Source organism: Perca flavescens, chromosome 6 (genome assembly GCF_004354835.1).
Source record: "Perca flavescens isolate YP-PL-M2 chromosome 6, PFLA_1.0, whole genome shotgun sequence".
In the NCBI taxonomy this organism is placed as follows: Eukaryota; Metazoa; Chordata; class Actinopteri; order Perciformes; family Percidae; genus Perca; species Perca flavescens.
The window spans coordinates 5094381-5120781 of NC_041336.1; the positions used below are offsets into that span (position 1 = coordinate 5094381).

The 26401-nt window shown below is 42.8% G+C and overlaps 2 protein-coding genes across 3 annotated transcripts in view; one reads left to right on the forward strand and one right to left on the reverse strand.

The window, feature by feature from the left end:
• LOC114556788 (cyclic AMP-responsive element-binding protein 3-like protein 4) overlaps nt 1-10425 on the reverse strand; it is a 12493-nt gene extending 2068 nt beyond the window's left edge. The window contains exons 1-4 of the mRNA XM_028579832.1: nt 10202-10425; nt 6861-7004; nt 3070-3328; nt 94-218 (exon numbers count right to left, since the gene is read on the reverse strand). Of these exons, the coding sequence (XP_028435633.1) occupies nt 94-218; nt 3070-3328; nt 6861-7001 (525 nt within the window). The 5' untranslated portion in view covers nt 7002-7004; nt 10202-10425. The remainder of the gene's footprint in view (nt 1-93; nt 219-3069; nt 3329-6860; nt 7005-10201) is intronic.
• Nucleotides 10426-12915: 2490 nt separating this feature from the next.
• nat16l (N-acetyltransferase 16, like) lies at nt 12916-23279 on the forward strand. 2 transcript variants are annotated; one of them, XM_028581745.1, is made up of 4 exons: nt 12916-13225; nt 17666-17785; nt 18974-19198; nt 22522-23279. In XM_028581745.1, exons 1-4 carry the CDS (start codon nt 13160-13162, stop codon nt 23068-23070), a joined length of 960 nt encoding a protein of 319 aa, XP_028437546.1. In that variant the 5' UTR covers nt 12916-13159; the 3' UTR covers nt 23071-23279. The 2 variants fall into 2 exon arrangements, with proteins under 2 accessions (XP_028437546.1, XP_028437547.1); XM_028581746.1 differs by having other exon boundaries at nt 12916-13090.
• The last annotated feature ends 3122 nt before the right edge of the window (nt 23280-26401 follow it).

Sequence of the window (26401 nt, forward strand, 5' to 3'; positions counted from 1 at the left end):
TTATACTGTATCTGAAGTCTCTTTTATATCGACCTTAGTGGTCCCATTATACTGTATCTGAAGTCTTAAATAAAAACAAGGTAAAAGTCTCACCAGGTGAACGTCGTGGCCGAGAGGATCGTTGGCGGTCGGACAGCCGTCGAGGCGAGCAGCAGGCGCCACGGGAAGCTCGTTCACGACGCACGAGTCTGGAAACAACATCTGGGAGCTCCACGCATCTGCAAGGGACAGGAAGTGACATCACAGTTACTGCTGCACTGCCAAAAGATGTCCTGTGTGTTGGAAACTGAACGGGTATTACTTTTTTGTCACAACAGATGTCGGTGTAAAGGTGTGACGCAACAAACCACAGGGGACACGACGCCAAATAATAATAATAATAATTATAAATTGAATTTATATAGCGCTTTTCATGGACTCAAAGTTGCTTTACAGGGCAGGGTAGATTATAAAAACATAAGACAAAACGAACAAAACAAAACAAGTAGAACAAAACAAGATTCAGATGAAAAAGGGAGGGGGGCAGGGTGGCTATGGGTAGGCAGAGTTGAAGAGATGGGTCTTGAGGCGGGACTGGAAGATCGTGAGGGACTCAGAGGTGCGGATCTCTTGGGGGAGGGAGTACCAGAGCCTGGGAGCTGCTCTGGAGAAGGCTCAGTCCCCAAAACTGCGGAGTTTGGACTTTTGGATGGAGAAGATCTGAGGGACCGAGAGGGTTGGTAGGGGGAGAGGAGGTCAGTGAGGTATGAGGGGGCCAGATGGTGGAGGGCTTTGTAGGTGAGGACCAGGATTTTGTAGGTGATCCGGTGGGAGATAAGAAGCCAGTGGAGTTGTTTTAGGACTGGAGTGATGTGGTGCCAGGATTTGGAGCGGGTAATGAGGCGGGCGGCTGAGTTCTGGACCAGTTGGAGTCGGTTGATGTGGGTAGAGCTGATGCCGAGGAGTTCTGGACCAGTTGGAGTCGGTTGATGTGGGTAGAGCTGATGCCGAGGAGTTCTGGACCAGTTGGAGTCGGTTGATGTGGGTAGAGCTGATGCCGAGGAGAAGTGAGTTGCAGTAGTCCAGTCGGGAGGAGATGAAGGCGTGAATGAGTCTTTCAGCAGCGGGGGGTGTGAGAGAGGGTCTGATTTTGGCGATGTTGCGGAGGTGAAAGGAGGTTTTAATGACTTGACGGATGTGAGGCTCAAGGGAGAGGGTGGAATCAAAGATAACGCCAAGGTTGCGGGCCCGGGGAGATGGGGAGACAATGCCGCCGTCGATGGTGAGAGTGGGGTTATTGGTTTTGCTGAGTGTGGATTTGGAGCCGATGAGGAGGAATTCTGTTTTGTCGCTGTTGAGTTTGAGGAAGTTGTGTTGCATCCAGGTTTTAATAGCTGACAGACAGGAGTTGATGTGGGAGAGGGGAGGATTGTGGGGGGATTTGGTACTGAGGTAGATCTGGGTGTCATCAGCATAGCAGTGGAAGTCCAGGTTGAAGTGGCGGAGTATCTGACCAAGAGGGAGGCTGTGTGCTCGGCCATCAGCTGTGTGCTCGGCCATCAGCTGTGTGCTCGGCCATCAGCTGTGTGCTCGGCCATCAGCTGTGTGCTCGCACATCAGCTGTGTGCTCGGCCATCAGCTGTGTGCTCGGCCATCAGCTGTGAGCTCGGCCATCAGCTGTGTGCTCGGCCATCAGCTGTGAGCTCGGCCATCAGCTGTGTGCTCGGCCATCAGCTGTGAGCTCGGCCATCAGCTGTGAGCTCGGCCATCAGCTGTGAGCTCGGCCATCAGCTGTGTGCTCGGCCATCAGCTGTGAGCTCGGCCATCAGCTGTGTGCTCGGCCATCAGCTGTGTGCTCGGCCATCAGCTGTGTGCTCGGCCATCAAGTGGTATTTCAGACTGGACACACACAGATCACACACCGATCACTTTGGTCTCGTCAATGGAACCAACTTTTTAAAAAGTAAACTTTCCATTCAGAAACTTATTGGCATTAGGGATGGTCAATATATCGGCATCGTGATATGAGACTAGATATGTCTTAAATTTTGGATATCGTAATATGGCATAAGTGTCTTCTCCTGGGTTTAAAGGCTGCATTACAATAAAGTGATGTCATACTCTGAACTTACCAGACTGTTCTAGCTGTTTGCCTTTACCTACTTCGTCATTATATCCACATTACTGATGATTATTTATCTAAACTCTCATTGTGTAAATATTTTGTGAAAGCACCAATAGTACAACAAACTGACGCTGTTAAAATGGGTTAATAACGCGTTTAACTGACAGCACTAGTGGAGACGTATTTAGACATTTTAATTAGGGTTGTACGATAGGAGTAAAATATGCGACAACGATAGTACCTGCAATAAATTATTAAAGAGCCCCTTATTATTATTATTATTATTATACATTCATATGCGTACTCTTGGGGTCTCAGAATGGATTTACATGCTTTTATGTTCAAAAAACATATTTTTTAATATTCAGTATTCTGCTAAAATACAACAAACTGCATGTTGAATTTAAAACAAAAGAAAGGAAATATCTCTTTTATTGAACAAATTAAATGAAAAGGTACGTCAGTTACATTTTAAAGTGCAGTTTTTAATGCAGATATTTTCAGTCTTTCGCGATGTGTATATAGCGCCAGTTGATATCGCGATGACGATAAAAAAAAAAAAGATATATTGTGCAACCCTGATTTTAATGCGCAAAAGTTACATATTACATCTTCAACCCTCGTGTTGTCCTACTGCCCACTACGCAACATTTAGTTTTTCTCGGTCCAAATAATAATAAAAAAATATTTTTCACAATGTTTTTGCCACTTTTTACCTGCACTTTTTTGATGTTTTTTAAGATTTTCCCGTCATTTTTGTCACTTTTTTCAACTTTCTTTTACCATTTTTCATTCAAATGCTATAAAAAGCTCGTAAAGAACGTTGTATGGAACCATCCACGTCATTTTTTTGGACATTTTGGTTGATAGAAACCCAAATTTCTCATATAGAAACTTTTAGAAAATTAGTCGAATGTGACACCCAGGAGAGTTAAACTGAGAACCAGGCAGCGTGACGGACTCACCGAGCTCTATGGAGATGACGTTCTCCAGTCCCGGTTCCGTCTTCACGCCGCCGAGGCCGCTGATGTCATAGACCACCTGGTACACGGTGGCCGGCTGCGGGGTGGCCGAGGTCACCGCGGCGAAGGGACTCTCGGCGACGGGGTCCTCCGAGATGCCGCTGTCGCTCTCGGACGAGCAGTCTGCAGGCAGCCCGCTGGGGAACACCTCGTTTGGGTCCACGCCGTGAAGGACGTCCTCCGATTCGCTGTCGTTCAGCGTCTGCGACGGAGTCACAGGGTCGACTTTAAAGGAACACGCCGACTTATTGGGAATTTAGCTTCTTCACCGTAACCCCAGAGTTAGACTAGTCCATGCATACCCTTCTCATCTCCGTGCGTGCTGTAACGCTGTCTGACAGCTCCAGAGGCATCAGGCCATCACAGAACATGCAGGTGAATGGTTCCAGTAATCCTACTGCTCCCAATAAGTGACAAAATAACACCAACATGTTCCTATTTACATGTTGTGATTTGTAGAGTCACAGCATGTACAAAAAAACAACCTAACATGAGACACAGCCGTCTTCTAACTGTAAACAAACCGGGAACTATATTCTCAGGCGGAAGAATATAGTACTTGGGCGGAGTGATATGCTCGCAGCAAGCCTGTCTGAGAATATAGTTCCCGGTTTGTTTACTGTTAGAAGATGGCTGTGTCTCATGTTACGTTGTTTTTTGTACACGCTGTGACTCTACAAATCACAACATGTAAATAGGAACATGTTGGTGTTATTTTGTCACTTTTGTCACAATTGGGAGCAGTAGGCTAGTTGGAACCAGTTACCTGCAGGATCTGTGCTAGGCTAAGCTAATGCTGGAGACGTCAGACAGCGTTACAGCACGCACGGAGATGAGAAGGGTATGTATGGACTTATCTTACTCTGGGGGTTACGGTGAATAAGCCAAAGTCCCAATAAGTCGGCCTGTTCTTTTAAAGCGTAACGCTCGCCACAATGCAACCTAGGGTCTCTTTGTGAATGTACCCGAGTCAAACTTTCGTTTTAAAAGCATATTTAGGACGGAAATGCTACTTTTAAAATTCACCGTATTCTCGTTTTTGGGTCAAATGGCCTTTTGAATGGAAGTGTTATAGGGGTACTCTCATGCTAGTCTCAAAATAGCTATTTTTAAACCACTAAGAAGGCTCAACACAACATGAAACATTGCTCCAATTATCACCAGGAGCTCTACACCTTAACGAAAGCGTTGACAACATTGGTTGTGTACCCAGAGTTTACTAAAAAGACTCACCGTAGCTCTTGTTGTTTCCGGCCGCTACCACCTCGGCAGTCAAAACGAGTCGATATCAAAACAAGCAGCCACAGATTTAGTACGTCCCGTGTGCACCGGTGTAGTTAAGGTGTAGAGCTCCTGGTGATACTTCAGACAAAGTCTCATGTTGTGTCGAGCCTTCTTAGTGTTTTATAAATAGCTATTTTGAGGCTAGCATAAAAGTGCCCCTAGCACTCCCATTCAAAAGGCCATTTGACCCAAAAAAAACGAAAATACGGTTAATCTCAAAAGTGGCACTTCTGTCCTAAATATGCTTTTAAACTAAAGTTTGACTCTGGTACATTCACAAAAAGACCCTAGGTTGCATTTTGGCGAGAGTTACGCTTTAACCTTCCAACAAACTTCCATCTAACTATATAACCAGCTACCAACTATGTTATCTATAACAAGTGGTCTAACTTTTCTAATGTTTTTTTTTTTTCTGATTGATCGACAATGAAAAAGGGAGCTGCAACAATTAATGTGTGTCTTACTTTCTGGATGAATGGATCTGTTGTTTGTTCTCTAAAATGTCATAAAATGGTGAAAAATGTGGATCGGTGTTTCCCAAAAAGCCCAAGATGACGTCCTCATATGTCGAATGTCGGAAAAATTACCTAAAATGTTGGAAAAAGCAACAGAAATTGCCGGACATATCGTCAAAAGTGACGAAAAAAAAAAAAAAAGCGACAAAAAAGTGAGAAATTTGTAAGAAACAAATTCCCAAAACATCTGAAAAACGTTGAAAAACAAAAAAAAAAAAAAAAAGCATTAGAAATGTCAGAAATAGCGTCAAATATGACAAAAAAAAGTGACAAAATTGTCATAAATAACGCCATCTTTTTTCTTTTTCTTTTTTAAAAGAGACTCCAAAACGTTGAAAAAAAGCCCCCAAAATGTCAGAAAATAGTGGCAAAAATGGAGGTAAAAGAGACAAAAACTAGAAAATTCATCATGAACCTAAGTTGATGTACGGGCCGGATTAAAGTTTGCAAGGGGCCAAATTCGGCCCCCGGGCCTCGAGTTTGACACGTGCGTTTTAGTCGATAATTCATATTTTACATTTGTTGTATATTTCATGTACATTTAATTTCATGTGCAATCTATGTATTAAAAGATCGAGACTTGGAGCCTGTGTATCGATACGGTATTGCCACGACAAATATCGTGATAGAACGCAGGTGTCAAACTCAAGGCCCGCGGGCCAAATGCGGCCCCTCACAGATTTTAATCAGACCCGCATATCAATTTAGGTTCACAATAAATTTTGGCCTGCCTAGTTTTTGGAGCTTATTCCTGAAGTTTTTGTCATTTTGGTGCCTTTTTCTGGCGTTTTTTTCCAATGTTTTTGTTGCTTTTTCCGACATTTTTTGTCGCTTTTTTTCTTTGATGGCTAAGTAAATTTTTGGGGGCTTTATGTCGACCAAACTGTAAGTAAGAATATATGAGACACGCAATAATCCAGTAAAAGATCCTTGACTTTTTTGATGAAATAAAAGCATGTGAATAAACTAATGGTGCGTTCTTTTTGTCTTGTAATCGCGACTAGTAGCTCGAGTGTGACGTCACATGCGTGTTGAAAAACGAATAACCGCGGGGTTGTTGCGTTCTTTTTGTCACACAATACTACGAGTCGGAGAAAAGATGGATTTTTGTAACATTTTTAGTAACATTTAGGATTCTATTCACCCAGTTATTGACATATTACACAAATATATTTCACAGTTTGATACATGAAAATTACGTTTTGATTAACGTTAACGTTAGGCTACTGCTCTGCTTTCTGCTCCAGACTCGGCTTAAAGCCATTGTTGTAATATAGCAACTGAGCGCCTCCAGCCTGTTAATCTCAGCTGCACAAGCTACAAAATAACTAATCAGGCGGTATTTAACTCCTAATAAGACTGTAGAGACATGTCTATAGGTAGCAGTATACAGCACTATGTTTAACTCCTAATAAGACTGTAGAGACATGTCTATAGGTAGCAGTATACAGCACTATGTTTAACTCCTAATAAGACTGTAGAGACATGTCTATAGGTAGTAGTATACAGCACTATGTTTAACTCCTAATAAGACTGTAGAGACATGTCTATAGGTAGCAGTATACAGCACTATGTTTAACTCCTAATAAGACTGTAGAGACATGTCTATAGGTAGCAGTATACAGCACTATGTTTAACTCCTAATGAGACTGTAGAAACATGTCTATAGGTAGCAGTATACAGCACTATGTTTAACTCCTAATAAGACTGTAGAGACATGTCTATAGGTAGCAGTATACATTCTTTTTGCAACTTCCGGTTCGTAACTCCGGAAAACGACTCGTAGATCGACTTCGGTGGACAAAAAGAACGCACCATAAACATATCCGGCCCTTGATGTGATTCTTAGTTTCCAGTGTGGCCCTCTGGGAAATTGAGTTTGACACCTCTGTGATAGAGGAAGAAGGACACATCCGGTGGGTTAGGGTTACTCACACAGTCGGGGTCCACCGCCCAGTCCTGCAGGGGTTTTGCCGAGCCGCTGAACACGAGGTCGGAGCAGGAGAAGGGAGCGTCGAGCTGCCAGCCGTCTGCCGCCACGCCGGCGGCGAACAGCTCTCCGTTCTCTGCATCCATGGCCTGAAAAACACATCACACAACCGCCCGTGACACGCTGCACCACACCAGCAACCATGGAACCCAGTAGGTTTACTCTCAAGTCAGTTTTAATGGAGGTAGCACACTAGGGCTGTGTGTACTGGCAAGAATCTGGCGATATGATACGTATCACGATACATGGGGTCACGATTCAATATATTGCGATACATCTCGATACTGTGCGTAAGGCGATATATTGGAATTTTTATAGTATAATTTTAGAAAAACTAATGATGAACAGAAAAAAAAACAGACATGATGTGCATGAAAGTCAAAGAAGTTTACTTTAGGTAAACAATTCAGTCCACAGAAAATCAAACTGCCAGTTTGGGATTGTGGTTCCCAGGTTCTTAGTGAGCTAATGTTGATATGCTAAAGTAGGCCAAACTTCAGCCACAGCTACGTTGTTAGCTTCTAGCAAAAAGTCAGACACTGCTAGGCTCTGCTAGACACCGCTAGACACCGCTAGACACCGCTAGACACCGCTAGACACCGCTAGGCTCTGCTAGGCTCTGCTAGACACCGCTAGGCTCGGCTAGGCTCTGCTAGACACCGCTAGGCTCTGCTAGGCTCTGCTAGACACCGCTAGACACCGCTAGACACCGCTAGGCTCTGCTAGGCTCTGCTAGACACCGCTAGGCTCTGCTAGGCTCTGCTAGACACCGCTAGACACCGCTAGGCTCTGCTAGGCTCTGCTAGACACCGCTAGACACCGCTAGGCTCTGCTAGGCTCTGCTAGACACCGCTAGACACCGCTAGGCTCTGTTAGGCACTGTTAGGTGAGGACACTAGTGGTGTGTCTCAGCATAGCTATCTAGTGGTAGGGGGTTTAAACACAAAATAAACGTGAACCACTGTCTTACATGAATATTTTTGCACGTAATCTAAAAATCTTGTGTTATCATTACATTATTGTTGTTTATATTTATCGGATTACAAAGCTTTAACTGTTGCCTGCTCTTCTTTATCTTCTGTTTTCAGTCGTTGCTCTCAACGGAAAGAAAACACTTTGCTTTTTGCGTATTGAAAGAAGCTTTATAGCCATCTAAAAAGTAAATTATAGTTCATTAATTATGATGTTAATGTCAGGGGCTTTTTCAACAAGAGTCCTAGTGTTTGTCTAATAATGCAGACACACACCTGCAGTTACAGCCGAGCCCTTAAAGTCAGACAGAGGGGACACAAAGCACACAGCGGAATAGATCCTGAAACACTAGGAGGAGGATATCCTGGTATGTACACACCCATAAACACACACACACACACACACACACACACACACACACACACACACACACACACCCATAAACACACACACACACACACACACACACACACACACAAACATAAACACACACACACACACACACACACACACACACACACACACACAGACACAGACACACAGAGTCACACACACAGAGACACACAGAGTCACACACACACACACACACAGAGTCACACACTCACACACACACAGTCACACACTCACACACACAGAGACGCACACACAGAGTCTCACACACACACACAGTGACGCACACACAGAGTCTCACACACACACACACACACACACAGAGAGAGACACACAGTCTCTCACACACACACACACACACACACACACACACACAGTCTCTCTCACTCACAGAGTCACACACTCTCACACACACACACACACACAGTCTCTCACTCACACACACAACACACACACACACACACACACACACACACACACACACACACACACACAGTCTCACACACACACACACACACACACACACACACACACACACACACACACCCACAGAGACACACACACAGAGACGGACACACAGAGTCTCACACACACACACACACACACACACACACACACACACAGAGACACACACAGAGACTTACACACAGAGACGGACACACAGTCTCTCACACACACACACACACACACACACACACACACACACACACACACACACACAGGGAGACACACACTCACACAGTGTCTCACACACACACACACACAGTCACACACACTCCTACACAATCACACACAGACACATATATACACACATATATACACACACACACACAGAGAGAGAGACACACACACATATACAGACACACACAGAGACATAGACACACACAGAGTAACACACACACACAGTGAGAGACACACACACACGCACGCACAGAAACACAGACACACACACACACAGACAGAGACACAGACACACAAACAGAGTCACACACACACACACACACACACACACACACACACACACACACACACACAGACACACACACACACACACACACACACACACACACACGCACGCACGCACAGAAACACAGACACACACACACACAGACAGAGACACAGACACACACACAGAGACAGACCTGTCTAACTGATATAATAGAAACCTGATAAGCTGTTAAACGTGTTTCCAGTTTTCAACAACAACATGAAGTTTGGTTGTTCACCTACTTCGGTGACCCGAGCTCTCTCCGAAAGCTCCCGAGGCCAAACGTGAAGGTTAGAACAGATGAGAGCAGCATGGTCACATGTCGGCCTGTGTTACCTCATCAGAGATAGAATGGTAGCCTATATGTAGGCTAGAATAACACACCAGTGGTGGAATGTAACGAAGTACATTTACTCAAGTACACTTCAAGTCCAAAAGTTGAGGTACTTGTACTTTACTTGAGTCTCGTCTGCACACAAAACACATGCACTTACATTTATTACATGTAACAAGTAATATACAATACTTCTCTCTGAAATGTAGCAGAGTAGAAGTAGAAAGTAGCATGAAAAGAAAAGACTCAAGTTGAGTACTAAGTGCCTCAGCATTTATACTTAAGTAGCCTGCAGTACTTAGACTAAATGTACTTCGTTACATTCCACCACTGGTGGTATATGTACTATTACCAACAGTTAGTCAAGTCAACTTTAATGTCAGTTCTGCAATATGTGCCACACGTAAAACACGCTTCTCTCCGACCCACTGTCCAATAAGGACACGTACAACAAGAATAATATAAAAGATAAGAAATATATACAAATACAGATAAATAAAAATAAAAGATGTGAGTGTTGAGAGTTGTTGGTTGTGTGTCAGTGCTCAGGCCTGATCCTGGACCAGCCGGATCTACAGTAGTAATGTAATAAAGCTACTTACTGTGCGCTGACAGCTGCTTGTGTTTCTTTCCGAAGACTTCAGCCCGTCGGCTCGTTCATCACACAGCGGCCCCTCGGCGGCCGCAAGGCGGGCAACACGAACCGCTTCAACCCGCTGCTTTCTCTCGGTTCTTACGGCGAATAATAAAGAGTCCAGCTGGCAGCTCCGCGTCCGCGTCCGGGTCCGGGTCCTGGGGTCCAGCCTGCACAACACAACACAACAAGTCGGCGTCTTCGCTTCTGTGTAGTTTATTGGCGGTTGACAAACCAGCTAAAAGGTGTCTTACCACCACCAACTGGACTGGAGGGTGAATGAGAGATGCTGAAAATACATAAATTAGCCTAAATCAACAAATAAACAAATAGAAAGGGAGGAAAGAAGTAGGGCTGCTCGATTATGGGGAAAAATATCATCACGATTATTTCGGTCAATATTGAAATCACGATAACTTAACACGATTACTCGTTGACTTCTGGAAAGATGTTTGCAATTATTGAAATTAAAAAAACTGTGGAAAATAACAGTAAAAAAACATACATACAACTGTGAACTTTGCCTTAATACTTTTGTTATTGAAACTTTATTTTTTGATTCAGAACACGAGAGAAAATAAGAGCTTATTTGCAAAACATAATGAGCTAAATAATTGTTTTTCTCGATTATTCTGTTTTTGTGGATCACTGGGAGCCAAAATCATGATCACGATTACATTTAGATTAATTGCACAGCCCTAGGAAGAAGACAAAAATAAAGGACACTATGAATTATCTTTACTAAATCTATTTCTGTCAGAAACGTAGGCTAATAATAGCGTGACATAGCCTACCCTCGCCTGCTGGCAGTGTTATGGTGGTCTTCCTAAAGTGCCTGAAAAAGGAAATCTCACTTTTAGCGGACACCAACTAGAGCTTAGATCGGGCCCAAAATAAATCAAGTCCGACCCTACCCGAACACATTATACTACACATTATAACTGAGCCCGAGCCCGACTTTTTTTTTTTATATATATATATATAACTGACGTTCTCAACTACAATTCCCAGTTGCTTGAACTACAGAAATCTGTTTCGCAGTCTTCCCGTCAACCTTGGGAAAAAAAAACACCTTTCTGACGTTTTTTTCCCCAACGTTTTAAATTAAATATAATATTTCTGATTATGGCATAGCTTTCTCTGCCCGTGGTCGGGTCGGGTCAAGTTTGGGCTCGGGCTCGGGCAGAGAATCTAACGGTGCGTTCTTTTTGTCCACCGAAGTCAATCTACGAGTCGTTTTCCGGAGTTACGAACCGGAAGTTGCAAAAAGAGCACCCCCCCCCAGATCGTATATATACGACTCGTCAAGTCGTCTGAACTCAGAGGACCCCGAGTTCACTTTCAAAGATGGCTACGTTGTGCATCACACGTAGTAAACATTGTGGTTTTCTACAATTTTAGGCACTTTTGTCGTTGTTGTAACCAAATGAAGAAGTCGTACAGATAGCGCTGTATACTGCTACCTATAGACATGTCTCTACAGTCTTATTAGGAGTTAAACATAGTGCTGTATACTACTACCTATAGACATGTCTCTACAGTCTTATTAGGAGTTAAACATAGTGCTGTATACTGCTACCTATAGACATGTCTCTACAGTCTTATTAGGAGTTAAACATAGTGCTGTATACTGCTACCTATAGACATGTCTCTACAGTCTTATTAGGAGTTAAACATAGTGCTGTATACTGCTACCTATAGACATGTCTCTACAGTCTTATTAGGAGTTAAACATAGTGCTGTATACTGCTACCTATAGACATGTCTCTACAGTCTTATTAGGAGTTAAACATAGTGCTGTATACTGCTACCTATAGACATGTCTCTACAGTCTTATTAGGAGTTAAATATCGCCTGATTAGTTATTTTGGAGCTTGTGCAGCTGAAATTGGCTAGAGATGCTCGGTTGCTATATGACAACAATGACTTTAAGCCGAGTCTTGAGCAGAAAGCAGAGCAGTAGCCTAATGTTAACGTTAATCAAAACGTAATTTTCATGTATCAAACTGTGAAATATATTTGTGTAATATGTCAATAACTAGGTGAATAGAATCCTAAATATTACTAAAAATCCATCTTTTCTCCGACTCTAGAGTATTGTGTGACAAAAAAAACGCAACAACCCGCTGTTACTCGTTTTTCGACACGGATGTGACGTCACCCTCGAGCTACTAGTCGTGATTACAAGACAAAAAGAACGCACCATAAACTCTACCCAAACTGATCAACATCTGTCCTGCATAGGGTTACATTACAGCCTGGTACGCGGCTGCCGGTTACAGCGTTCTCACTCAATACCAATTTCAAAGACTGTAAACATTATACCAATACACGGGAAAATAGGGTCCAGGCTGAAGTGGGAAGAGTTTGAATGTCCCCTGCAAAAGTTCACTCATATTTTTGATTCAGGTTTATAATCATTCCACATGACATGCAATACTGAGATGAAGCCAGCAGATGTCCCCATTTAGACTGTGACTTATTTCCGCACATCTGCTTCGAAGTTGTTCACTTCTTCACTTCCCCTTTTTTTTAGCAGAAAAAAGAAAGGGAAGTGAGGTCTTTCAGGGTGCAGTTGAATCCTCCCACCAGCCTGATTCTGATTCTGATTGGACACAGATATTTGTAACAAATAGAAAACCAGCAGAGGGGTTTGGCTCCAGATGATGTGTTCGCTGTCATCAGCCGTGCTCCAGATTTGTTTATCGAGCCCTGGTTTTGGGAGATACAGTTATAATAGTAACAGTTATTAGAAACTATAGCCATAAAACCAGCTTATCTGCATGCAGGGCAGCCTCCACAACAGGAAGCAAGAAGGAAAAGGACCAGTGGACAACCTTCGTGGTTCACAATAACTGTGAGGATCTGAAGCAGCAGCAGCATGCTGAGACTGAGAAAGGTTTTAAGTTGAAAGCTAAGTGTCTGGATGTCTGCAGCAGGGGAAGCTGGTGACCTGGCGTGCAGCTTGGCCCAGGAGCAGGACTTCCAGCCGGTCCCCAACATTTACTTTTCTATTATAAAACTGTAAAAGAAACATTAAGTTATTTCAATTTAGGCTGTCTTGCTTTACTACAGAAACAAATACATGTAAATGGATGATCAAACTCAATGTAACTAATCAAAAACTGAACAGTTAACGGTACTCAACTAAATATACGTGTATATACATGTGTTTATGTGTATATGTGTGTATATGTATATATTTGTATTCATGTATTTATCCGAATGATTTGTAAATGCAAAAGGAAGATGTTTGTTAAATAAGTAAATTTGTGGTGTCTTGTAATCCCAGTTGGGATGGGCCCAAATGTTTGGCATGACACAGACATAAAACATAACTAAATAACTAACTATACACGTGAAAATAAAGTCATAACGTTCAATTTTTAATTCACAATTAACACAAACCCATTTTAACAGCGTAAATTGTTTTAATCGTGTGATCAATGTTCTTTATGATCTAGCAAACTTTGTAGTTTTTTCCACATTCCGTTGCAACAACTAGTAATGTTAGAAAAACTACAACACCACACCGGATCTAGCTAGACCGGAAACACAACAACAGGCACGACACACACACTGGTTTGGGCTCGCAAGCCGGCCAAAGAGTAGCAGGCTAATGGTGCGTTCTTTTTGTGAAGTCGATCTACGAGTCGTTTTCCGGAGTTACGAACCGGAAGTTGCAAAAAGAACGCCCCCGAGGTCGTATATATACGACTCGTCAAGTCGTCTGAACTCGGAGGACCCCGAGTTCACTTTCAAAGATGGCTACGTCATGCATCACACGTAGTAAACGTTGTGGTTTTCTACAATTTCAAGCCCTTTTGTCGTTGCTGTAACCAAATGAAGAAGTCGTACACATAGCACTGTATACTGCTACCTATAGACATGTCTCTACAGTCTTATTAGGAGTTAAACATAGTGCTGTATACTGCTACCTATAGACATGTCTCTACAGTCTTATTAGGAGTTAAACATAGTGCTGTATACTACTACCTATAGACATGTCTCTACAGTCTTATTAGGAGTTAAACATAGTGCTGTATACTACTACCTATAGACATGTCTCTACAGTCTTATTAGGAGTTAAACATAGTGCTGTATACTGCTACCTATAGACATGTCTCTACAGTCTTATTAGGAGTTAAACATAGTGCTGTATACTACTACCTATAGACATGTCTCTACAGTCTTATTAGGAGTTAAACATAGTGCTGTATACTGCTACCTATAGACATGTCTCTACAGTCTTATTAGGAGTTAAACATAGTGCTGTATACTGCTACCTATAGACATGTCTCTACAGTCTTATTAGGAGTTAAACATAGTGCTGTATACTGCTACCTATAGACATGTCTCTACAGTCTTATTAGGAGTTAAACATAGTGCTGTATACTGCTACCTATAGACATGTCTCTACAGTCTTATTAGGAGTTAAATACCGCCTGATTAGTTATTTTGTAGCTTGTGCAGCTGAAATTGGCTAGAGACGCTTTAAGCCGACAGAAAGCAGAGCAGTAGCCTAACGTTAACGTTAATCAAAACGTAATTTTCATGTATCAAACTGTGAAATAAATTTGTGTAATATCTCAATAACTGGGTGAATAGAATCCTAAATGTTACTAAAAATGTTCAAAAAATCCATCTTTTCTCCAACTCGTAGTATTGTGTGACAAAAAGAACGCAACAACCCCGCGGTTATTCGTTTTTTGACACGGATGTGACGTTGCACTCGAGCTACTCGTCGCGATTACAAGACAAAAAGAACGCACCATAACGTTATGTTTTGAGTAGATGGCGAGCACGAGATGTCGAAATGGATGCCAGTAAGATTCTGAATGGAAAGTTTACTTTTAAAAAAGTTGCCAAATTGACATTAACAAGACCAAAGTGATCTGTGTGTGTTTTGTCGTTGTGAACGGAGCTATCATCGCAGCAAGTTCAGTCTGAAATACCACTTGATGGCCGAGCACACAGCTGATGGCCGAGCTCACAGCTGATGTGCGATTAATTGCGAGTTAACTATGACATTAATGCAATTAAATATGTTAATCGTTTGACGGCACTAATTTATATCTGTGTCTAATCATAACAGAAGTTATATCAAGACACTTTACAGTTAGAGTAGGTCCAGACCACACTCTAATTTACAGAAACCCAACAATTTCGTATGAGCTAGCATTTGGTGCAACACTGGCGAGGTAAAACTTCCTTTCAACAGACAGAAACCTCGTAAGAGACCCTGACTCTTGATGGGTGGACATCTGCCGCTGGCGGTTGGGACACAGAGACACTGATATAGATATTCAGAAATACAGATAGAGAAATATGATTCATAATAATTAAAGCAGTTGGTATGATGCACAGTGGCAATTATCGTACCAATAAAGATGATAGAACTATGACTAGAACCTAGAGCAGGACCACGGCAGCAGCTGCAACATGTTAGGTTTGAATAATGAACCGAACCCAAATGCAGACAGAACGCAGAGCCAGTGTGAAATCACAGGTTTATTTAAAGTAGGGGAGAGCCGGGACGATTGAAACGCGGGATGGATGAAACATTCCAGTTTTCTCCGAGTGCAATGATGGCAGACAGACTTCCTTAGGTCAAAACATAGAGCATGTTATCCTCCTACTATCAGCCAAATATTTCCTTTTATCATGGAGTTACAGGCGATAAACTAGTTTTGATGGTCGAAATTAAACTTCATTAGCGGTTAGTTAGCGGTTAGTGTTTTTCATTTAAAGTTTTCGACCACGTGCTTATTCGGTAGACCATTTAGTGTTCTCCACAATCCCAGACTTTCATATTGCATGCTTGTTTACATGGAAAGTAAAACAGGTTATAATGGCATATATCGATGTTGATGTCCCCGACCTGGGGTGTAACTCCATGTATTTTAAGTAAATGCACAAATATCTGTGTTTATACAATACTTTATGGAGGGGAGACATGGAAAAGCAGTTTTAGAAAGTTGAAAATATATTTGGGCCCCACCAGGTAGGGGGTCGAGTTTTCCCATGTTATCCTATGGAGACTGACGGGTTGTGGGTCGTTAAGGGCACTATGCAGTGACCTAAGCCACGTAAAAACCTAGTGAAACGACATTTTCCACAATAGAAACATGATATAAATGGGAAAACGTACTGTTCTAGCTATAAAAATGGCAGAATCATCCACAGTGCATGGTATTTAAAAAACTGCTTCATACACGCTTCAAGGTGACAGCAATTATTGGTTAACAGATATTCACGAAGACGTATAGCCCAGCAACAATCTATCTAAAATAACACCTTTTGTGAGTACCATTCATGATATGTAGTAAAATATTTAAGTTGTGGGAAGTTTATATGGCTTAAACTGTGTGTTTCATCCCCCCCACCCCCACCCCTATGATGTTTCATGCTCCCGACCAGGAGGGACGAATGAAACATTACGCACGCCCCACTGTTGCTGTAATAATTCCTGAACGGTTTTGTTGAAAGCTGAAAATGCAACTGTAATTGACAGAGGACAGGTGTAGGTTGCTAGTGACAAAATATTAGCTTTCAGTGCAATACGATCGCTTTGTAAATTACGTTTAATTAAAAAGTGTTTCAACTGTCCCAGCTCTCCCCTACTCAAGTATCAAGTCCAGGTTTCCAGGTTGGAGAACAGGTCCGGTGGTTTTCGGGAAGCAGTAGCTAGTGGTGGGGTCCAGTGGTGGTGGTTGTCTGGTCCGGAGTCAGGTTCCAATGGCAGCCGAGGCACAAGAGAAAGGATCAGGACCGGCAAACGCACAATACACCCAACAGATAGGCAAATGTTTTGTCTGGAGCGAGACTAACTGTGGTCAGCTTGTCTACGATCTGACGCAGAGTGGAGGAATGACCGGGTCTATGAAGCAGAGGTTGACTGCGGTAGATGAGAGGCAGCTGGAGCCCTGGCTCCCGCACAGCAGACTCCACTCCTGTAATTAGGACAGACAGAGAGGAGAGACAGAGACCCTGTTTACACGTACATGGTTATTTTTTACAAACGGAGACATTTCCCTTTGTTTGTGCCCTTCGTTTACACGCAAACGGAGAATTCTCCTCTGAAAACGAGTCTTTCTAAAAACCTCCAGCGAGAGTGGAGATTTTTGAAATCTTCGTTTGCACTTAAACTGAGACAAACGGAGGTTTAGGCAGCCGAGAAAGAGGAAGTGATTAGTAACGTAGGAACGTGGAAACGTAGCAAGGGAAGCTACCGAGGAGCAACAGTGGCAATTATAGTACCAATAAAGAGCAACAGGCCTAACACAACCACGATCCAGGTGCCACCGCAATCCAGGGCCCAGCAGCAGGGCGTCGAGCAGGACGTTATTGTGCCTCAGTCACACGTCACATTTAATAAAAGAGAGAAAAGCTTCTGTGTTGACAGCTGCCAGCGTTTGTGTTCACGTTGCAGGTCCTGAACATCTGCAGCAGTGACGCCTTCGATGGACTGGACTACATGGCTGCTGCTTTCCACCGCTGGCTGCAGGAGCCTGGACGACTCGTCTTCATCGCCCGGATAAAGAACAGAGTCGTAAGGAAGAAGAATAAGAGAGTCACCACGAAAAAGATGCATTGTCCTAAGCTAGGGGTGGAAATCACAGGTTGTTATATTGATTCTTCGGACGCTCGATGGTGTTTTAAGCCCCCCAACGTCGACTTCAAGGCAGCGCTGCGAGGCCTCAAGGCACCTAACCTGGACCCAAACCTTAACCATTGCCTAATCCTGGCGCCTTCTAGGCAGCGCTGCCTGGAAGACGATGTTGGGGGCTTAAAACACCGAACACCGTCGACAACTAACCAATATTCGCTGATACCATAAAGTCTGTAACAATCAATCAACAACAATTGATTCGATTCAATTCAGGGGTCTGCAATCGATACGAGACGATATCATATGCCCATTTAACATAGTTATGTAAGGTTATGTTAACACATTTATATCAACTGAAAAAGCAACTAAAATATGATTTTTCAGTTTTATAACTGAGCTCTTCCAGGCATTTAAATTAGTTATTTTTAATAAAAAATAATACATATGAAGTGGGACAGACAATATGTATCAATATTTTCACTGCATCGATAACATTGGATCTTGGATCATTGAATCGATATATACAATACAGGCCAAAAGTTTGGACACACCTTCTCATTCAAATGTGTTTCCTTTTATTTTCATGACTATTTACATTGTAGATTCTCAGTGAAGGCATCAAAACTATGACTGAACACATATGGAATTATGTACTTAACAAAAAAGTGTGAAATAACTGAAAACATGTCTTATATTTTAGATTCTTCAAAGTAGCCACCCTTTGCTTTTTTATTAATAAGGGAAATAATTCCACTAATTAACCCTGACAAAGCACACCTGTGAAGGTAAAACCATTTCAGGTGACTACCTCATGAAGCTCATTGAGAGAACACCAAGGGTTTGCAGAGTTATCAAAAAAAGCAAAGGGTGGCTACTTTGAGGAATCTAAAATATAAGACATGTTTTCAGTTATTTCACACTTTTTTGTTAAGTACATAATTCCATATGTGTTCATTCATAGTTTTGATGCCTTCAGTGAGAATCTACAATGTAAATAGTCATGAAAATAAAAGGAAACACATTGAATGAGAAGGTGTGTCCAAACCTTTGGCCTGTACTGTATATATAGCTCCAGATCGATGTATCCTTACACCCCTGCACTCGGCTCCCCTGCGTGTGCACCTGTAGGTGGCGCTGGAGTCTGCACTGCTGGTTGATGGCGGTCAGACGGTTGTATTTCAGGGACTCAGGGTGGCACCTGATTTGAGAGGCCGTGGCATCGCCGGCGCCCTCCAGAAGCACGTGACTGACTACATCCGCTGCCACTACCCACAAGTCTCTGCTGTCAGGCTGAGCCGAGGAGACAAGCCTTCACCACAGACTTTGGACAAGTACCGACTCGTAGCCAAGGAGGTGAGTCCCATCGTAGGGGGACAAAAACCTGTTCACACAAAAACATTTTGGGAAACCAATTGGAGAACGTTGGCAACAACGCTCCCTGTGTGATCTATCACATCTGATTGATTTGATTTAAATACCTCCTCTAACTTTAGAGTCCGTCCTAACCCTAACCCACCAACATGGCATTATGACTTTGTGCAAAAATACACGCCACTTTCATAAAGCAAAATGGCGTTGTTATTGTACGCATTTTCAGCTATCCACGTGTATGCCTACGCTGTATACAGCTGATGTAAACATACCCACCACGTGGCCTCGCCACGTTGAGGTTATCGCGAGAACGCAACGTAATATCGCGAGAACTACGTCACACGGCTGTAAAAAAATAAATAAAAAAAACATGGAAAATAACGACAAAAACACGCTTGGGAACACAATAAATAGTTGGGTTTAGGAAAGAAACATTGGGTAAGGCTTATTAAAACAAAAAATAAAAACAAATGAAAAAAAGGCTCGCAATGTAGGTCAATGGCGGCCGATTTGCGTTGATATACACGCAAAAATGCAATTATGCGTCTTGATAACACGCAAAAACGGAATACAAATTGGCGTCACATACATACGCCAATTCATGAGATCAGTCTGAACCCACGAAAAACACTCCCAGAAGTCGTTTGTTTAAGCAGCAATTACGACTCATATTAACGTTTAGAGTGGCGGCGACCTCTAGTGGACGTAGCATGATTATTAATAGAGCAAAGCAGTAAGTTAGGTGAATTATTATTATTAAGGGCTCCTGCACACTGGCTGCGTGGTGTGTCCGTTTTTATTTCGGCTCCCATGTTAACCGGTTAGAGCTTACACGCTGCCTGCGTGCTCGAAATAGAACCGATTCCTATTTTTCACGCGACACACAAGCGTGTTGGAAGCGTTTCCAGGCAAAATAGAATACGAAAATATGTTTATATGTCGTTTTGACACAAATACATAATAATAAATGACATTTGATGTTTGAAAGTCTCTAGGTTTTGACATGAATGCAGATATAAATTTAATTTTTCAATTCAAATTGTATTTCAATTGGATTCTGATAAAACAACATGGACTTTTTCCCTTTCCTTTATTGTGTCATATATCTTTTTGTGCATTTTATAGGTTTAGAAAGTGAAAAAGCCCAAAGTCCCCCCCAAAGGGACTCACCATCTCCAACAGAAAACACTGTTCACCACCTGCTCCAATCAGCTCTGTTGTAGTCCTGCCTTTACTTCAGAGACAAACGTGGTCACTTTGTAACACACGTTATAATGCTCGCCTCATACTCTGCTTCTGACTGGCTAGTAGTCCTTACCTAGGTACTGTCAGGGCACGCCCTCATACTCTGCTCCTGACTGGCTAGTAGTCCTTACCTAGGTACTGTCAGGGCACGCCCTCATACTCTGCTTCTGACTGGCTAGTAGTCCTTACCTAGGTACTGTCAGGGCACGCCCTCATACTCTGCTTCTGACTGGCTAGTAGTCCTTACCTAGGTACTGTCAGGGCACACCCTCATACTCTGCTTCTGACTGGCTAGTAGTCCTTACCTAGGTACTGTCAGGGCACGCCCTCATACTCTGCATCTGACTGGCTAGTAGTCCTTACCTAGGTACTGTCAGGGCACGCCCTCATACTCTGCATCTGACTGGCTAGTAGTCCTTACCTAGGTACTGTGAGGGTAAACCCTCATACTCTGCTTCTGACTGGCTAGTAGTCCTTACCTAGGTACTGTCAGGGCACGCCCTCATACTCTGCATCTGACTGGCTAGTAGTCCTTACCTAGGTACTGTCAGGGTAAACCCTCATACTCTGCTTCTGACTGGCTAGTAGTCCTTGCCTAAGTACTGCGCATGTGCGACTCCCAACAAAGATGGGACAGAAGTGAGATGCCTCACTCTGTTGGGGGCAGGCCAGTCCAACAACAATTATACCCTTAGAATCCTTGTACAAACAGGCTCTGAAAGTATTCGACAAAAAGCCATTAAGGTATCACCATTGTGGGATACTATACAAACACAATCTACCCACTTTTGAACATTTTTAGAGTGTACAGTTTACAAAATGTAAAATGGCTTCGATCCTACCTGTTTGTGCAAGTTGTGTGTCTCTTCCCGTGCCGCTGGCTCTGTAAGGTCCACTAGAATAGCTTCTATACACAACTGCACCGTACCCTTCCGCTCTTCAGCCTTTGGGCAGGCAGCTTTCTCTTTCAAAGCCTTTAACCAAGCTGTGGTTCGTTTAGTAACTTTAAAGGAACACGCCGACTTATTGGTTACTTTATCTTATTCACCGTATCCCCCAGAGTTAGATAAGTCCATACATACCCTTCTCATCTCCGTGCGTGCTGTAACGCTGTCTGACGGATCCACCGGTAGCAGCCCAGCACAGATCCTGCAGGTGAATGGTTCCAGTAATCCTACTGCTCCGAATAAGTGACAAAATAACGCCAACATGTTCCTATTTACATGTTGTGATTTGTATAGTTACAGCGTGTACAAAAAACAACATAACATGAGACACAGCCATCTTCTGACCAGTAAACAAACCGGGAACTATATTCTCAGACAGGCTTGCTGCAAAGCAAATCACTCCGCACAAGTAGCAGAAGTAGCAGAGCTTCGCCTTCTGAGAATATAGTTCCCGGTTTGTTTACTGTTAGAAGACGGCTGTGTCTCATGTTACGTTGTTTTTTGTACACACTGTGACTCTACAAATCACAACATGTAAATAGGGACATGTTGGCGTTATTTTGTCACTTATTGGGAGCAGTAGGCTAGTTGGAACCATTCACCTGCATGTTCTGTGCTAGGCTAACCTACCGGTGGAACCGTCAGACAGCCTTACAGCACGCACTGAGATGAGAAGGGTATGTATGGACTAGTCTAACTCTGGGGGTTACGGTGAATATGCTAAAGTCCCAATAAGTCAGCGTGTTCCTTTAACGCTAATCTAAAAAATCGCTTAAAAATCTCTCAACAATGCACGCAAACTTTTAGTTAATCACTCCTCACTACTTTTAGTCTCAGTTGTCTCACCAATGGGGATGACAGGGGTGTGTGTGTGTGTGTGTGTGTGTGTGTGTGTGTGTGTGTGTGTGTGAATGGGGGGCGTTATGGTGTGTTGCGCATACAGCTACACCCATCAATCATGTGATGCGTGTGTGTGTGTATGTGTGTGTGTGTGTGTGTGTGTGTACCTGTGATATGAAATGTAATGTACTGCTATTTGTTATTTGTTTTTCACTCATAGAGCGAAGTTTCGACTTTTAAAATGTTGTATTTGTTCTTCTTGTGGGACATCAGGCCATTTTGTCTCTGTGCTGCGAGGCTGCCGACCTTAGCCTCTTTGTCGCTGAGCTTCGCTCCAGAATCTCGCCGTCCCAACACGACCCAGCAGTGACCCTTACCCAGCAGCAGGCGGAGACTCTCATCCTGACTGACTACGTGGTTTCCAACCTGCTGCCCGGTAAAACCATCATCAATGATTGGGAGCCTCTAAAGCCCTTGGAGGCCAACCTGGAGGTGCTGCGCCGCAGGGGGCTGATGTGGATTGTAGACCGTGCGTTTGAGCCCACAGTCATGAGCCTGTGCACCCCGCCCTATGCTGTCCCCTACCGCCACGACGCACTGCACTTCAACATCAATATCTTCGGCCGCAGTTTGGCTTCAGTGTGCGCGGTGTTTCTGGCTCAGCTCGAAGCTTTGCTGCCGAGTCTCCAGGGATACCTGATCTTCTACACCTATGTTGACCCGGCAGTTTGGCCGGGGTTACGCCAGATCTGCCAAAACAACAGCAACGTTTTGTTCTTTAAAGACTACTGGGAGGAGCTCGTACTGGAGAAAGACCTCTGAAAGGCCTCAGCATCACTCACTACGTTTACATGCAGCCAATAACCCGTTCAAAACTGGAATAATAGCAATAACCCGGTAGGACACGGGCCATGTAAACACCGGCAAAAACCAGAATATGCTCATATTCTGGTTTTTAAAAACCTGAATATGCTACCTGGGTTACCTCTTTTCTAACCCAAAATTTTGGTCATGTAAACGGGTATCGGCATATCCCCATCAAAAGGAACATTGATTTGTGTTCTGCGCATGTTCTATTCGCAAGGAATCTTGGTCTTTTGAGTAGAGGAAGTTCTTGTATGCGCCAGAAAACATAGTTATAATAATAATTATATACTATAATAATATAGTTAGATATATATTTCAATGCAGAAAACCTGCGCGCAGTATACCGGAAGTAAACAAGAAGTAGAGGTAAACATGGCGAGACGCAGTACAGCACCACACTTTTGGAGCGAAGAGGAAACCAGTTTCTTTATTAGTGTGGTGAAAACCATGAATATAATGTCTTTTGTTGACGGCAGAAAGTACCGAGATAGTGAGATTTATAAGAAGGTGACCGAAAAGTTATTGCATCTTAAGGTTGTCCGTACGTCCAGACGCTAACCGTGCGTCACCGTTTACATCGGGATATCGCCAATTAATTACAAACTCCACGTATGCAGGAGTAACTCTCTCTGCTCACGCATGTAAACGGGTTATTCCAAATTTGTTTTTTCCGAAGTTTCAGAAACCCAAATAGTGACTTTAACACGACCATAACCCGTTTAGAAGTTTACCAGCAAAGTGTACTCAAACTTTTTTTGTAAAATGGCCCATTTTAGATTAGATCAAGGTTAAATTATGGATCCCAAAGGTCCTGAAAAATTATATTTCTTTGAACAGTTGTGCACAGTTTTGTTATAGGAAGACTTGCAACTTTATCCTTCTTCTTAGTACATGGTGACCTGATGTAAATCCAAACAGAGCTCTGCACAACTCCAACCTGAACAGGTCTACCCAGCCACGTAACCTGAAAACCTCTGTATGGGTGTGCATAGCCTTTATCTTGAGGTTTATCAGGGGATCCTGAAGGAGTTGCATGGGCACTTCAGTGGTTTTAAAGGGGTCTTGAGTAATTTTAGGGGCACTTGATGGTTTTAAAGGTGACTTGGCGGTGGTTTCAAGGTGGCTCAAAAGAAAAACACAGGGGGCTTTAAAGGATCCTGTCGGTACACGATCCGTTCTGCACATGCGCAAAATGTTTGTTGTACGAGGATTTACGACACTGCACGATCTGTTCCACGCTTCCGTTCGACAGCCAAGCTAACGTTAGTTTAGCTAACAGCTAATTCGGCTAACTGCTAGCTGAGACAGCATGTAATAACTTTAAAAGACCCTCAAAATAAAACTTTTAAAAATTAGGGCTGTCCTCAACTAAAGAAATTCTTAGTCGCTTAACACTTATAGGATTTTGTCGACTAATCGATTAGTTGATTTAATTGACAGAGCTGTGCGCTTTGAGAGGTGGTTAAGACTAGAAAAGCACAATATAAATGTAGTTAATTAACCATCTGTAAAACTGAGTTTCTCCACAATTAATCCTGCAAAAGCACCACTTTAAATCTTGAAAAACGACCGATTAGTCGAGTAATCCACTAAGAGGTGGCAGCCCTATTGAAAATAAACGTTAACATATATAACCGCTGTTAGGTCAGTTCTTCTTTACTTGTGCTCATTTAAAATACAATCACTCAGTACTTGTCTTTATTGTTATTACTGTAAAGTCTTAATGTAGCTGTAGCCTGTTTTTCCCATTAAGTTTGACTTAACGTTATTTTAGACTGAATCTAGCTGTCAGCTAGCGGTTAGCCGAATTAGCTGTTAGCTAAACTAACGTTAGCTTCCTGGTGGAGGCTAGCCATAGGCTAGCGTGGAACTAAATTTTCCTCTTGGATCCTTCTTTTGGAATATGGACCAGGAACCTGAAATGGGGTCTTTTATTCCTAAATTCTCGTTACACAAACGGCAAATATCCTTTACCGACATGTTGCTAGCTTGCTGAGCTAACGAGCTATGCTTTGCCTGCAGCAGGGGTAGCCTAGCTTGTGGTTGTATTTTCATACGCTTCGTGCATCTGATTGGTTGATTTGGCCCGTCTATCACCAACATAGGTGATAGACAGATGGTTTATCCAATCAGCTAACCAGCATTTTTGCCCCTTCCCAAAAGTTCTCCAACGGGAAGTTCCCAGATGGATATGCCGAGCAAAGGCCAAGCGATCCATCTGGCGGAGTCAGGTTAAGCCCATTTCCAAATTGTTTTTGTCCCTATTGGTTGAAGGACTATCTAATCGCGCCCAGAGGCATTTGAATTTGGAAATGGGCTGTGAATGAACCTTCCCCAGACCCACTCTCAGTTACAACAGAGAGTGGGTCTGGTGTCAACCAGACTAGGTCCTGAAGTTACTATGTAGGGGTTTCAGAGGTTATTGTCGGTTTTCTAGGGTGTCTCTATTGAGTCTTATTTCCTTAGTGGCATTCCAGGTGTTCTTATAGGTTTTCCTGGGAATCATCAGGTATATCAGGTGTTTCTGAAGGAGTATCTGAGTACTTGAGTGCTTTCAGGGGTCCTTGAGGCACTTTAAAGGGCATTTGATAGGTTTTAAAGGTAGTAAAGTGGCTCAATCTGGGAAAAAACAGGGAGGTTTAAAGGGTCCAATGAAATGCTCTGAGTTTGGGTCAGAGTTCTTTGTTCATGACAAACCTTAATAATGGATCTCAGGGTCCTTTTTGACCAAATCAGCATGTGAACCATGTAACATATCTGCCAGTGGTGAGATTTTGATCTTATATTAAAGTTTTAATTGTATGTCCAAAAGACAAGGTCCACAGTTTATAATGTCACATGATTGTCCTCAAAGGTCACACTATCAGCATGTTTCCATCAAGTCTTACAGAAAAAGTTAGCAACAAGGACCCAAACAGTCATGGTACGTAGAGTATGATTCTGGTTTACCACCAAATACATTACGTGCATCTGGACATTTGAATACTGGACTAAGCATGAGTAAAATTCAAACGTACCAATTAACATGCTGTAATTTTTTTTAATGATGTTGAATGTTTGTTTTTTTACATAGAAATAAAACTGATAGAAAGGCCATTGAACTGTTTGCCGTGGTCATTTGATTGGTACACGACAAAATAGATTGTTGTTGATGGCATTGCCAAAGATCTTAAGGGGTTTTCAGCAGTTTATGGGACGTTTTTAAGGGGTTTCCACAATTTTCTTTTGGGATATTCTTAAAAGAATTTTGACAATCAGTCTCTGACAAACAGTCAGTAAAGTCAAC